General features: G+C 31.9%; 1 protein-coding gene across 2 annotated transcripts in view; it reads right to left on the minus strand.

Moving 5' to 3' along the window:
• Positions 1 to 5,232: 5,232 nt before the first annotated feature.
• The window catches only part of GABRG1 (gamma-aminobutyric acid type A receptor subunit gamma1), a gene marked incomplete at both ends in the record, with an annotated part of 63,125 nt that continues 53,946 nt past the window's right edge, over positions 5,233 to 14,411 (minus strand). The window contains 2 exons of one of the 2 annotated variants that reach the window (XM_079920328.1): positions 5,233 to 5,502; positions 13,633 to 13,844. In XM_079920328.1, coding sequence (XP_079776454.1) covers positions 5,233 to 5,502; positions 13,633 to 13,844 — 482 coding nt within the window. The remainder of the gene's footprint in view (positions 5,503 to 13,632; positions 13,845 to 14,411) is intronic. The other variant, XM_079920329.1, reaches the window with a different exon arrangement.

Here is a 14,411-nt window from a genome sequence, read left to right on the forward strand (position 1 = left end):
TAACTATTTCATAATGTTACTGAATTTATTTTGTACTTAGAATCATTAAAGGACATAATACTTTGATAAATTGAGATAACTTTGCCACACACAAAATGCTCCCCAAAATGATGAAGCAGAAACCACTGCAATCACAAGCCACAAAACTTTATTATACGATGTGACTACATACACTTTATGGACACAAATAACTCTTATTACAGTGGTTTATCGAGATCCAAACTATTTCTATTTAGGTCAATTATATCTTAAAAGTCCTTTAATTAGCTCTTTCCAGCTTAACTGCATTACAGGCTCATCTTAACTATTCCCAGACTCAAAGCTTCCAGGTACATATTTCATTGACCAAAAATAAATTCATTTATTTTGAGACAAATATTTCAGAAATTGTTTGAGAATCAGAATCCTGGATTTGTCTGGTCACACAGCAGCCTATTTCTATTCACAGTTCTCCCTTCCTCTCTTTGTCCAAATACATTATTTTTTTTTTCTTAGTTAGAAAGAAAGAAGAGAAAGTTATTTGAAGAGAAAGCCCTTTTCATGAGGAAAAGATTCTCACAAAATAATAATCTGGACAGATTATACTTCAGGAGATTATTCTTTTTTTCATCCCTAATGTAGGAAACATAGATCAGTAAGAAAAATAAGCATTTGATTAAAATTTTAAAAGTAACAGCAAACAAGATTGTAATACATCCAGAATTTCCTTGCAGTGTTTTAGTGTTCATTTACACCCAAATACCTACTATGCAATACAGGATCCCCTCTCTTACACACAACATGTCACTCAGTTTCCTGTTAATCACAGCTTCATGTTTGCCATTTTTCCTTTTTTATTCAGGATCTGTCTTTCCCCCTTCTCCATTGAACTTCAATCACCTGCGTACTGACCTTCATTCTTTCTCACCTCATGTATTACAGTAGCTTCCTAACTGGCTTTCCTTACTCCAAACATCACACACCAATAAATGAAACTCTTGCGATATTAATAATGGTGCTTCTGTACTCATGTATCTTTGTGAACTCTTCAAGAATTGATATCAGTCAGCCCTCTGAAGTTCATATTCTTGCCTCTCTACCATAGGGCTAGACTTATCTTTCTAGCCTCATCTTTGCTTCCCTATATGAATCTTAACCTTCAATTGAAATGGAACTTTTATTTGTGCCCATGCTTCTGTTTCTTTATTCAAGCTGTTTACTCAACTGCAAAATGTATTCTCTGTTAACCTCGCCTATTGACATATTGAATTCTCAAGCTCCCATCTCTAAGCCTATATTCTCCAAGAAACTTTCGCAGAGTTATCCTCCATCCCTTAAATTGTATAACTAGTCTTCTGATTATATTATAATCTCCTCCAGAGTTCATTTTTATATTCCCTATTGTATCTAAGTCAGTACTTTATATATAAGAAGTGCTGCATAAATATTTGAATTAGGTTATGTCATTTCCAAAATGCACAAGCAAAAAAAGACAGAACTGACCTTACATTGACTACAGCAATGTGGTCAACAGGGTCTGGAAACTCCATTTGGAATGTTTTGATAGAGGCTTGGTAATGGTTTCTGTGACTTTACAGTGCTCTGTCAGGGACTCGCTAGCAGTAAAAAACAATGACCAACAGAAACATAATACCAAGTATGTCTAGACTTCATTTGGTGTGACATTGAGGAGTTAAATAAATTTGATGATATAAAGAAAAATAGCTTGGTCAGAAATTATTTTCAAAATGTTTTTGGTGGGACATATGCTAAATTATTGAATGTCTAAGTGATCACTTAAACTCCAGCGCTAAGATCAATGAAATAATTGTGAATGGTATCTTGCTGAATTTTGCAAGAGTGAAAATAGACACTGGTATAAAACTGATAATTTTGTGCATATATTTATTCATTTATTATATATCTAATCAATTTTTGGTTATTAATTTAAAATTTAAACTCAAACAAATCATCCTATCTAAATCTCTTGTGGAATCAAAGTACGAGATGCATTTCTTCACAACACCTTGACTTGGAATACAATTTCACATCTTACAATTATGAGCCCTTGATGTGAGAGTACTGTCAATCATTCTTTTTGATGCTGAATCATTGGAAAGAATACAACTCTCGATATTGATCTTGTTCTTAAACTGAAATATAAGATATTTTATGATTAAATTTGATGTCAGAATATGGGACCACACTAAAGGGGAAAAAAAACCCTGGTGATTATTTGTATATTTACCCACATTTATTGTACTTTAACCTAAAGTTAATGTTTTCAAAATTCCTTAATGAAATCTATATCTTTAAAATAAAATGTAACCAATGAATTATCTAATTTCTGCTTACATTAACACTTTATATTTAGTTAGATTTATTCTTTAATTTTGCCCTTTCCCTACTGAATTCTCAGGAAATCTAAGTTCTTTTTTTTTTTTTTTTTTCCAGAAACTACTTGGCCTTTTAGGAACTGATTTCAATTGAGTCTATCTATGCAATTCAAGAATAGATAAAATATTATCATGCAATTGTAAACCCAAGAGAATAAAATCATGCTAGTCACAGTTTCCCTTCTTGATACTTCTAGATCCTGGTCACATATTTAGAGGATGGCTCGATGTGAATGAACACTTTTCCAAATTATTCTAAGTCCCTCTGCTCTAATTATCTCTCCCCTCATCTATATCCACTTTTTTGGTCTATATTAGTGTTAAAAACATTTAAATCAGTCAGGAAACACAAGTACCAGTGAATCCAATAAAATTAAGATATAACTCACCTGGAGAAAGAGGAGGATTTTTTAAAAATAGTTTCTCAAGATGATAAAACTAATACTTGAAAGAAGAGAGAAACAGGGATTAGACTGCATACCCTTTGAAAGTAAGCTCTATTTGACTTCTTGTAAGAATAATCTAACTGCATTTTCACCTTTTCATTCTCATTTTTAGAAATAATAAGATTTTTACACACTTCCCTTTCCGATCTGCTTGTTTAAACAGAACTGCTCAAAATGCCACTGGCTCTGAAAACAAAGCACTAGTTTTGATGATATATACAATGAATGTATATAGAAAAGCATCTGTCATATTTTTATCATCATATCATATTTTATTTCCACTTGTAAATACTGTCAACATTTAAAGCCAAGTTAATGGAACACCAGTGAGAAAATCAAAGCTACTAATATTAAGCATTTTTAAGAATTTTAAAATAGGGTCATGCTGATAGACTTGAAAGAATCCCAGAATTAAAATTGCCCCCATGGTAATGAGCAGGCTATAGCTTAAAGCATGGAAATAGCCATGATACATTTTAGTGAAATGATTTATTCTTTGTTGGTACTTCATTTTTCATTTATCTTTAAATGAATGCTTACGTTAAGAATATCCATCAATACTCAATGTTATAACAATGAATGCATGAGCACTTTGTAAGTGAATATATACATGGCCAAAGTTTAATTTGGCTCTCCATTCAGAAAAAACCAGTGTCGGTGGATATTTGGGCAATATCATTTAATTCATGCTTACGTTTTTCCAAGATTTATAAGCAAAGTAAAAAAGTTCATATGTAGGTGGTGGATACCCAATGAAACATATTTAGATTAAAAAAACCAAAACACTATATATTCTAAAATCGTAAGTATAACCATGCCAGAGCATACACATGTATTCACTATCCACATGGTGTCAGGCGCACAGGTGATAGCTTCCTCCACATACCATAAGATAGGCCTTGATCACAAAATTATTCATCCTGATAGTTGCTCTTGACAATGGAAACAATTTTTAAAGGCTATCTTCAAGATCACTCTGGTGATTTTACAGATAATTAGGTAATGGTGAATGAATAGGGAGTTCTTATAAATAGTTAATATGCCCAACTAGTTACAGGAATAGATTAATTAAAGCCTAAATTTATCTCGCCTCTTAACAAAACAGACATTTTGGAAACTATTAAGCAACAGGCTTTAAACTATAGTAAGACTATTTTTGTTCCTCTCAGAATTGAGAGAGCTCCACACACTCATGTTCATTAGAGGTGCCTCTAACAGAACTCCACCTTTAACATGATTTTTGTGCCTGCTCACATCTTTTAAAAAAAGAGAATATCATTAAAATTGATAACAAAGTCGTAAAGCTGACCAAGTCCAAATTTAGGAACTGGGAAAGGCGATATAGAACACAAGCCTAAGACTGTGTTTCTAGAACATTTCTGGTCTGAAAAATGTTAATAGCACGTAATTAAGACCATATCCTCAATATGCATTTCAAATCAATTTGCTAGATAATAATTCTTTAGCCACAATGAGCAAATAGAAGCCCTGTTCCTCAATGTTTTTGGTTAATTTAAGGAATGTAACATTTTTGTAGAGGGTTAAGAAAAAGTCAGTTCTTTCTGTATTTAAGTTCAGGGTCGGTAGATCTAAACACTTCAGTGTTAATCTCTTCATTCTTCATAAATGCTATGCGGCAGAGAATAAAATGGTTAAATGTAATATTCTTCATTTTTTTTCACCTTGTATTTAAATTACTTTGATGGTTTCCATCTTAGTTTGTAAATCACCAAACCTAAATATAACTGGAGTTTTATTTAATGTTTCATCAGGAAATGAATTGGATCAAAGATAAGGTAAAATGGCCTTTTCTTTTTTAAATAATAAAAAAATTAAAAATAAATTAATTTGTTTTTGCGAGTAAAGTTTCTTGGAAGTCAATCCAATGAAATCATTGTTTTCATATGTTTCATATGTTTTCAACTAACTCTAGTGCAAACAGAGCATAAAAATAAAAAGCAAAAAAAAAATCAAATTAACAATATTTTCTAGGCAAAAACATATTACATAAATATTAGGCATTAGATTAAGCTACTATTACAAACGATAGGTTATGTTTAAATAAAATATATATTAAAATTATTCCATCTTTGAAATATGAATCACAGAACTTATAAATTCAAAATCATAATAGGATATATGTAAAAATAAAGAAAATTAAAGTACAAATATATAATACTATTTTAATATACTGAATTTTGCAACTAATCTGTTTTACATAAATTTACATATATTAATCTGAAAGCTGCTACTTTATTTACCCAAGAAAGCTGTAAAATAGTTAAAATAACTATTCACATTTTAACCATTGGTTTCTCTGCATTTTAAATTTAAACGTCATGTTACTGAAGGACAGTCGATTATATTGGATTTAGTCAGACTTCTTATGAGTTTTGCCTAGTAAGTAGAATTTATAAGTAAAGATAGCCAACCCAGTAAACCAGATTGAACAAGGCAAAAGCTGTTGGGAAAAATATTCGAGAATAGGAATCAATTTTGGCAATGCGTATATGTATCCTCCCTTCCCTCCATGATCCTGTTCTGCAGTCTTCAAAGCAACAGAAGAAGCTGGCACAATCTTTTCCCTCCAAGCACTGGTACCCATAATCATCTTCTCCTTGCGGCAGAGAAAGGCTATTCATTGGAATGAGAGTAGATCCTGGATGGAGTCCAGAGGACATCTGAGTAAAATAATAAATGAGTTTTGAGAAAAAAAATCATAAAAAAGATCAATTTGTCCCCTCAAGGCAAACTCTGAGAGACTGACACGCAGTAAAAATAATCTTATTTTCCAAAAATTAAATGAATACCCAGTTCTAACATGTTTTTAGATTATAATTTACCTTGTAGCACATAAAAATATTATTTTACATTCCAAAGATTTTGCAGGGAAAAAAACACTCAAAATTAAATATATTTTATACCTTTAGAAAGTTGTTCTACTGAATTATTGTTAACCATGAATCTAATTCTAAAATGAGAATAAACTATATTTTTCTATGATATTTTACAGTAAAACATTTACAATGCTATAAACATGTGTTTGTTTGCTGTGGTTATATTCTGTACTTTATTTTAGTAATAATGAGAACAAATAGTAAAGATGACATTCTGATAAAGCAGAAAACTTTGAGGAGCTATGAATGAATAAAAAAGATATGAGGTCTGGAGTTGTGGATAGGCACAAAGCATCATATTTGGGAGACAGAATGTGCAGGAGGTAAAAATTCAGGTTGGGGAACAACTGGTATTCAAAATTCTGCTAATTCTACCAAAATTCTGCTCATTCCAGCTATCCAGCTGGAATTATATTACCACCTAATTTTTGTGATGGTTGTGCTGAATAAGCTTCATAACATGTAAAATGATCCATGCTTCGTCTTGCCTAGTAGTAATAGTTATTATTTTTACCAAGATTTTTTGGGACACATATCAAACTAACTCTTGATGATACCATGTTCTGAATAATACTTAAATAAGAACAAGAATGTTTAAAAATATAAAAAATTGAGCATGGCCAGGATACTGTGGAATATTAAAGCCAACACTTTGGAACAATCACTTTGGAGCAATCACTTTGGAGTCAGGATATTGTGCAATATTAAAGCAATTACTTAGGCTGAAATTCCAGCTCTGCCCAGTAGAGTCCTGTAACTTTGAACAGGAAATGTCACTGCTCTTTTGTGTCTGTGTCTTTTGCCATACCAAAGCCACAATAACAATACATAGATCTGTTTGATGAGTAAATGAGATGATATACATAAAACACCAAACGAAATATTTGAAACATAGCAACTATTCCCTTGCCAATTGATAATAGTGCTGTAATTGTCATTGCTACTGTTGATTCCTGGAGAGGATATATCATAATTGACTATAAAATATGTGCTAAAACAAGCAATAATAACAATAAAAACAACAACAAAAACTTGGACCTCATCAAAAATGTTCCTGGAAAGAAATACATTAATGAACGCTTGAATAAAATGGCAAGTAAAATATGAGTGAAGATTGCTGTTTTAGTAACTCTTCATCTCTCAGGACTTCCACATATTTCAGGGATTATTTTAAAATGTGAATCTCACAATTTATTTTAATCAGTGGTGTCATTATGTAAACACTGAATAGAATGCTGAGATTATAACAATTGTTTTATCCTGATTTTAAATTCTAATGAAAATGTTTATAAAATTTTTTCATCCTAAATTTTGAAATAAATAAATCTCAAAGCCATGAAAATTAAACATTGTATGAGAAAGATTTTTAAAATTAAACACAAAAAATGATAATTTTTAAAAATTTGGACCTATATTCAAACCCATTTCATTTCTGAAAAGAAACATAGAATCTGACCCACTACATATTAAACATTCAATACATGCAAAGAGAAGCAAATAATCACATTTAGTGATATTTTAAAAAGATAAAACCATCACACAAGTCATAACATCCATATTAGGAACAAAATATGCAGCCTGAAGATAAGAAGCCATGCCCTAAACACAAATGCATGACTTCACTTGCCTAGATATATCATGAAAAACGGAGGCAGTATGTTATTAAATGTTAATGACAGATCTTTTTTGAGATTGACACCTGGAGATACTCGACTAGACTCCTAAATTTTAGTGGAGCACTAAACTTACGTATAAAAATGAGGCAAATTGGTATTCATTTTCTTGTTACTTAATACTTAAATAACATATGTTCCAATGTTAACCAGAGTGAAAAGTGGTTAAAATGCAAGTTTGTTAGTCCGCAATTTCAAGGTTATATGGCATAGAACACATTCCATATATCATTCAGAACTGCCATAAATGGGAAGATGGTGTGTTTGTTAGAAGATATCAGTTGTGCATGAGAGGTATGATTAAACATTAAAGTACACAAAAATGGAGGAAAACTGCAAATGGTTCATTTAAAACATTGACCAATCCCTGATGGTCAAAATCATGGAGAGCTTCTTATTGCAGTGACAATTTAGATTGACAATTTTCTAGTTTCCTGCTGCCTCCCCCAAAACGCCACTAATTCATAAATTGAAAGAAACTACGCTTTATTGAATGATGAATGTGACTAGGAATGAATTTTATATGTATTGAGAAAAATAGCCAAAGAGCTGACACAGTATCAGTAAAATAAAATACTTTTGACACATTTGTGATCTTGGAAACCACTGAAAAATTAATTGGAACAATATAAACATTATATGCCTTATTTATCTGAAGTACAACAGCAAAACCCACCTTACAATTTCTCAAATAAAAATCCTGCTGCCCCCCAAATAGCAAACTTTGAAAAAATAAAATAGATCCATTTAAATGACACAAAAAGAAACAACACAATTGAATAGAATTTCCTTTTACTTCAAATGATGTAGTTTTGAGAATATGCTATTTTTTTGTTATTTTAAAAAGTCACTAAGAGTAGCTGAACTTAACATTTTGAGAAATCCATCCCATTCTCACTATTAAAGATACATATGTGTCTGGTTATATATTAAATACTCTTACTTTTAGATTAATCGTATAGTTAAATATACAAAATATATTTTAAGCACCAAGACCAATAATATAATAAGTATTTAGATCATATACTAATACAATTAATAATATTAAGTATTAGCAATATGATTAGCAAACATTATTAGGTCATGTTATTGATACTATGAAATATTAACTAATATCACTATTAATTTCTCATTCAAAAAGTGGCACATGAGAATGCCAAACTAAGCACAGATTTTCTCCAATCACCTTTCACAAAATCCCAGTTATTTATCAGTGAGAATTTCAAAAATTACAAGATCTACATCAATGTTTATAAATAGACATGAGGTGGATTTTGGTGATTCTGAGTTGTCAATTTTGGTACTCCAAGAATTAGAAGTTAATGGAAATAATTATCAGAGGAAAGTAAAAAATAGAAAGTTAAAAAAAAAATTCTGAGGGTTGGGACCAAGGCTGTGAAGCAGAGAATTGTATTCTCACTTGTACATTTATATACTGTTTGATTTGTTCATTTGTTTCAACTATGCACAAGTAAACTTTTTACTGTATTTCACATTTCACCAATATCGAATAATCCTTCCTAGGAGCTTTGCCAATTACCATTACAGGAAAGAAGGTTTATAATTTATGAAACTGTGTATTGATTCATCTTTTCATTATTTTTGTGCTCTGAAAGGTAGAAGAATGTTTATTCATATAGATATGCACTGGCTGAAAATACGATATTTTTTTGTGTGTGAAGAAAATGTTATGGTTGGGTATTGTGGGCAAAAACAAACAAACAAACAAGAAACAAAAAACACAACCTTCCACACATTATTTCCACTCCAATGCCCTAGTTCCACTCTCAGTAATATATGACTTATTGAACTACTGCAATAGTCTTTATCTCCTTGCTTCTTTTGCCATTCAAGTATATACTCCATGCTACTTATAATTATCTTTCAAAAACATAGAAGCAAATATGCCATCTTGCTTAAAAACATGCATGGCTTATCAGTGCTGACAGTGCAAAATCGAAATTTTTAACATGGTACTGGAGACTTTCCACTTCTCATCAATAAACCACTTTTCTATCCTCAACTTGGATATTTTCTTTCCTAAGATTCCTCTTTTCTATAGCACTGTCCAGGAGAAGTTTTTGCAGTGCTTGAAGTGTTCTGTATCAGTATTGTTCAATATGGTAGCCACTAGTTACATGTAGCTATTAAGCAGTTGAAATGTGACTAATGCTACTAAGATACTAAATTTTAAATTTTGGTTGATTTTAATTAATTTAAATCAACCTAGCCATATGGCTAGTGGCTACTGTATTAGACGAAAAGCCTGAGTAATATACAAATCTACTTTGTATTCTTATATGTATGCCTCAACTTGGCTTACATGGTTCCTTCTCTCTCAAATATTCTTGATAATTTGTTTTCCTGAAAACTGCAACTTATTCTTTAAAGAACTACTTCAATGATGCCATGCTTTCTTTGTAATTTTCTCTATCAAATTCCCTTTGGAAGAGTTAGTTTACATACATTTTGAATAAATTATTTACAATGAAATGAAAAAGGCCACCCACTGTACTGTTGGCTCACAATGACATAGCCTCTTCTCAACACTATGTGCTTGTTAGTGCTTCACAGACCATATTACCTGATGTCTCAAGATTTCCTCTGTGCATAGGACAGGCCACTTTGTTCGGACTTTGTGGTACCTATCTCTATTTCAATAAGAACATCTTTAAATATTCTTAACTTATATCTATCATAGAAAATATTTTGCTGCCGAAAAGGTATTTGAAACCAGTCACCTAACTGCTACTTCCTAATAGTGTCTTTGTCTACTTTTGATTTTTATATTGGACTGTTATTTGTACTGTACTTTATTATCTTACATTTGCACTTCTAATGTATTTTTCCACAACTGGATTCAAAGATCCCTGAAAGCAGAGAACACATTGTGTCGTTATTTTCTTCATAGTGCCTTGTTCATGGCTGGTGAAATAAACTTCCTTCATTTAACATTTTAACCAATTGAGAGATTACAAATAAGTTCTACCTCAAATGGGTAGATCAGGCTCCTGATGTAGGTATAACACTGTTTTCTGAGATTTTTTTTTATCATCAATGGGCTATTTGAGTTTCAACAAGAACTACTCTTTAGTTAGCTGGTTTACTACTATTGCTTTTCTGAGATCTTTACATGTTTCATAAGGATCTTGATTCTGTACTTCAACGTAGTTAACTTATTAGATTCTCGTGAAAATAGATATTGATACAAACACACGTAAATCATATTCTTAATGAGTAGAAATAAAAACCCAATAAAATATATTGGATGGTAATATGGACCAAGTCAAAATGTCACTGACATTCACAATAAAAAATAAAGGAGAAAGAAACAAAGAAATATGGACATAAGTAAGGCCAGAAGGAAGAAAGGGATAATGGAAAGAAAGAAGGAAGGAAGAAGGAAGGGGGAGAAGAAGGAAAGGAGGAAGGGAGTTGGAGAGAGAGAGAGCAAGAAAAAGAAAGAGAGAAAAGGTCCAATATATCATGTGGAGAGTAAGGTAGAAAGCATCTTTATTAAGTTATATTTTTCTTAGAGGGGTCATTGAAGCTAAAAATCTATTGTGTTCAAATATCATCTCTTCCTGAGTAAAATAAATTGGAGTTTTCTGGGATTCTCAGCTAAGCAGTCAAAGAGATGTCAAGAAGGGGATTTTAGTTTCTTTTAATAACAGACATGTTGACTTTTCAGTGACTCTAGGCAAGATCTTTGGTCCTGGCCTATTGCCATAAATAATTTGGTGAAGAAAAGGGAAATGCTGGATTTTAAACAACTCAGAATTTTGAGCCTATAAAATAAAGTGGGCAGATGGAAGGACAGAGATAGAGAGAGATAGAGATAGATAGATAGAGAGAGAGAGACAGAGAGAGAGAGAACGAAGATAAACTCACAAACAATTAAAACAGGTGTAAAGGCAAGATGCTGCAAGATTTCTGGGTCTAGGCTTGCATTTGATCCTCCTGGCTGGAACAGAAGAAAAACACAGATTCCACAAAGCCCTTAAATAGAATATTTTGAGACAACAGCAAGCAGAGCTATCTATTCTTCATAAAAGTGTGCTCTGATTTACCTGATTGGCAAGACCATATGGCTAAACACTGAACTAGTCAGGGAATCAGATTTGATTACTGATCCAATTTTTCACTTAAAGTGTCATTTTGTATTGAAAAAGCTCACGAAGCATGTAACTGAACAGAAAGAAACTACTATAGAATTTTATTTTGGACGGCTCTAAAAATATTTTTCTTACCTAGGTAGTCAATTACATATCAATTTAACTTTTGATATTTGCAGTTTAATGCTTCAAAGCTCTCATTTATTTTTTATTCCTTAATTTTTCATCTTTAATATTTTGCTTCTTGGGTTTGGTGCTAAGTTTTAAATACTCAACATACAGGCATTTTTTTCCTAAATAACTATTATAGAACAGTGCCTAGAACATGGGTGTCCTTAATTAATATTTGATGAATGAATGATTAAATGAATGTCATAATGTTAACGCTCATACTCCAATGTTTCAGCTTCCTGAGTAAATGAGACATCTGGTAATGTGGTTGAGAGCACATGATCTGGAGTCAAACTGATTATCTGTAGTCCTACAGTAGCCACTTATTGGTTGAGTAGCCTTAGATAATATTAGTACCTGTATTACATATTCTTAGAATGAAATTCTAGAATCCATGTGAGATTGTACATTGTCTGGCTTATAATGTTAATTATTTTTATTCTAAACATTTTCATTCACAATTTCCAAAAATAAAATTGTCAAGGTATTAATCAAGCACAGCTGTGGATGAGTAAATGATGAAATGGAAAATTCAGAGAGGATGTTTGGCTTGGATTAAAGGAAAATAGTAGAAAACTTGTGTTTTTCTTTACCTAAAAAGTTAGCAAATGGATTTTAAAGCTGAAATCATTGCCCCCTGATGCTTTGTCCACTCAGAGGCCATAATAAATCCTATGGATAAGCTAAAATCATGTCAAGTTGAGAGAGTCACAGGTTAATTCTACCGTGTAAGTTCTGAAATGTGTACCACCAACAATGTGCTCTCCTTCCTTGGGATATTGTGGGAATCTGGAACCAAATACACAAGGCTTTGGTCCTTGGAGTATAACATAAAAGGTAAAATATAATGTAAAAGTATGGTAAAGTTTTATAAGGAAACTAATGAAAAATGGGGGAAGGGAGAAAAAGCATTGAATCTTAGAACTTACAAATTTAGGACATAACATGAAAAATCCCATGCCTCATTATGTACATGCTATGGTAGGTTTACAAGCTTGCCACTCATGCATAACTGTTTTATATAGTCCTCAAGTATGTTGGTATTTTGGAAAAAATCTGCTTTAAAAACATTTATTGGAATTAGCAATGAAGTGTCTTTTTTGTTAATATTGGAGAAAAAGATGTTTACTTTTCTGAGTCCTATGAAAACAGGCAACATAAAGGAAGGATTACAAGCTTGACCTCTGTCATCATAAAAGACCTGGGTTTGAGTCTTGGATCCTTGACTTCCTAAGTTTGTCCTTGTGCAAATTACTGAACTTGTATGTATAAGGTGCCTATGGGCATAAATGAAATTATGCATATAAAGGAGTTCCTGGAATACTCAGTGTTAGATATTACTTTAAAGTTGTTATAATTGCCATTATAAAAAGAAACTATAGTTAATCATCCAATACTTAAGTATTTTAGAATCAGTAGAGTTAATTCTAATTTATCAACTTGATGTGATGTAAGTTAAGGTAGATATATGCTTAGGAAGGGGGAGTAAGTGAATACAAATATACAAAAGCCAAACAGATATATTCTCTATGACATAGAAAGCTATGTCTTTCAAACACAGCTGAATACTAACATTAAAGAGAGATCTTTATCTCTAAAAATTAAGTTAATTTTGTGGGGTACCAGTGTAAGAAGTCCAAATCCTATCACAAAAATAGATTCAAAGAGAGAGTTTAAATAATTTTTAGGTACAAAGAATTTACTACTTGTAGAAAATTTCACAGCATAATAACCACTCTTTACAAAGTTGATCCAAAAGTCTTTTCTAGGGAAAAATATAAGAATATTTTTGCTGGTGGGCAATGTTAGGTACTCCAGTTTCATCTTAATATTTTTTTTATCTTTTGTCAAGGTACCACTAGCAACCATATCGGTCTAAGAAAGTATAACATGAGAAAAGAGTATCTCTAACAGTAAATTGTTGCTTATAAAATAGAGATTTTTTTTTAACATACCGAGGCCTTATTTTTTAGCTTTCTTTCTCTAGTAGTCTTAACTTTTTTGTTGCTGGTAAAATAATGCAAGGTACCATACTCCATCAAAGCTGCAAAAACAAAAATGAAACAAACAGAAACAAAGAGATCCATCGCAGTCACATAAGAAACCTTAGGTAAGGACTTCCTGGCAATTGTACTCAGAGTTGTCATAGTCAGAACTGTAGTGATACCTGTGGAGGGAGGGAAGAAAAATAAATGATGAAAAAATAAGACCATTTTTATTCTTCCAACCGATTTGGCAATATTGTGAGCAGAAATAAACAATGGAAACAAAAGCATATAATTACTTGTGATTTACAGAAAAAAAAAAAAATTCTGGGAACCATAGCTACATTGTGTTCAATGTGTTCTTTGTGTCTCTGTGAGTTCTAATCATCTAAATTCTCCAGACCGCAGGTAGTTTACTCCCTGTACCTATTCTTCCCTTCCTCCATAATAATAGACTATCCAATTTTTAGCTAGTCTGCACCTGCCTGAAAGTACAAATTTATTTGCCAGCTTCTTTTAGCTATGTGTGGCCACAGGCTGAAATCTAGCCAAGAAGAATTAAGTCAAGGGTGTAAACAACTACCAAAAGATGTCATTAGAAAGATAGGAAATGCTCTTCGTTCCCTCTTCCTAATTGCATTTTTCTGGAATACAATAGCCAGAGAACCAGAAGCCATTTTAGACCTCTACCCAATTTAATCTACAGTGATTTGAAGTTTCGTGCCACACACAGTTAAAAGTAATTCAAA

Source organism: Stenella coeruleoalba (genome assembly GCF_951394435.1).
Source record: "Stenella coeruleoalba genome assembly, chromosome: 4".
NCBI lineage: Eukaryota > Metazoa > Chordata > Mammalia > Artiodactyla > Delphinidae > Stenella > Stenella coeruleoalba.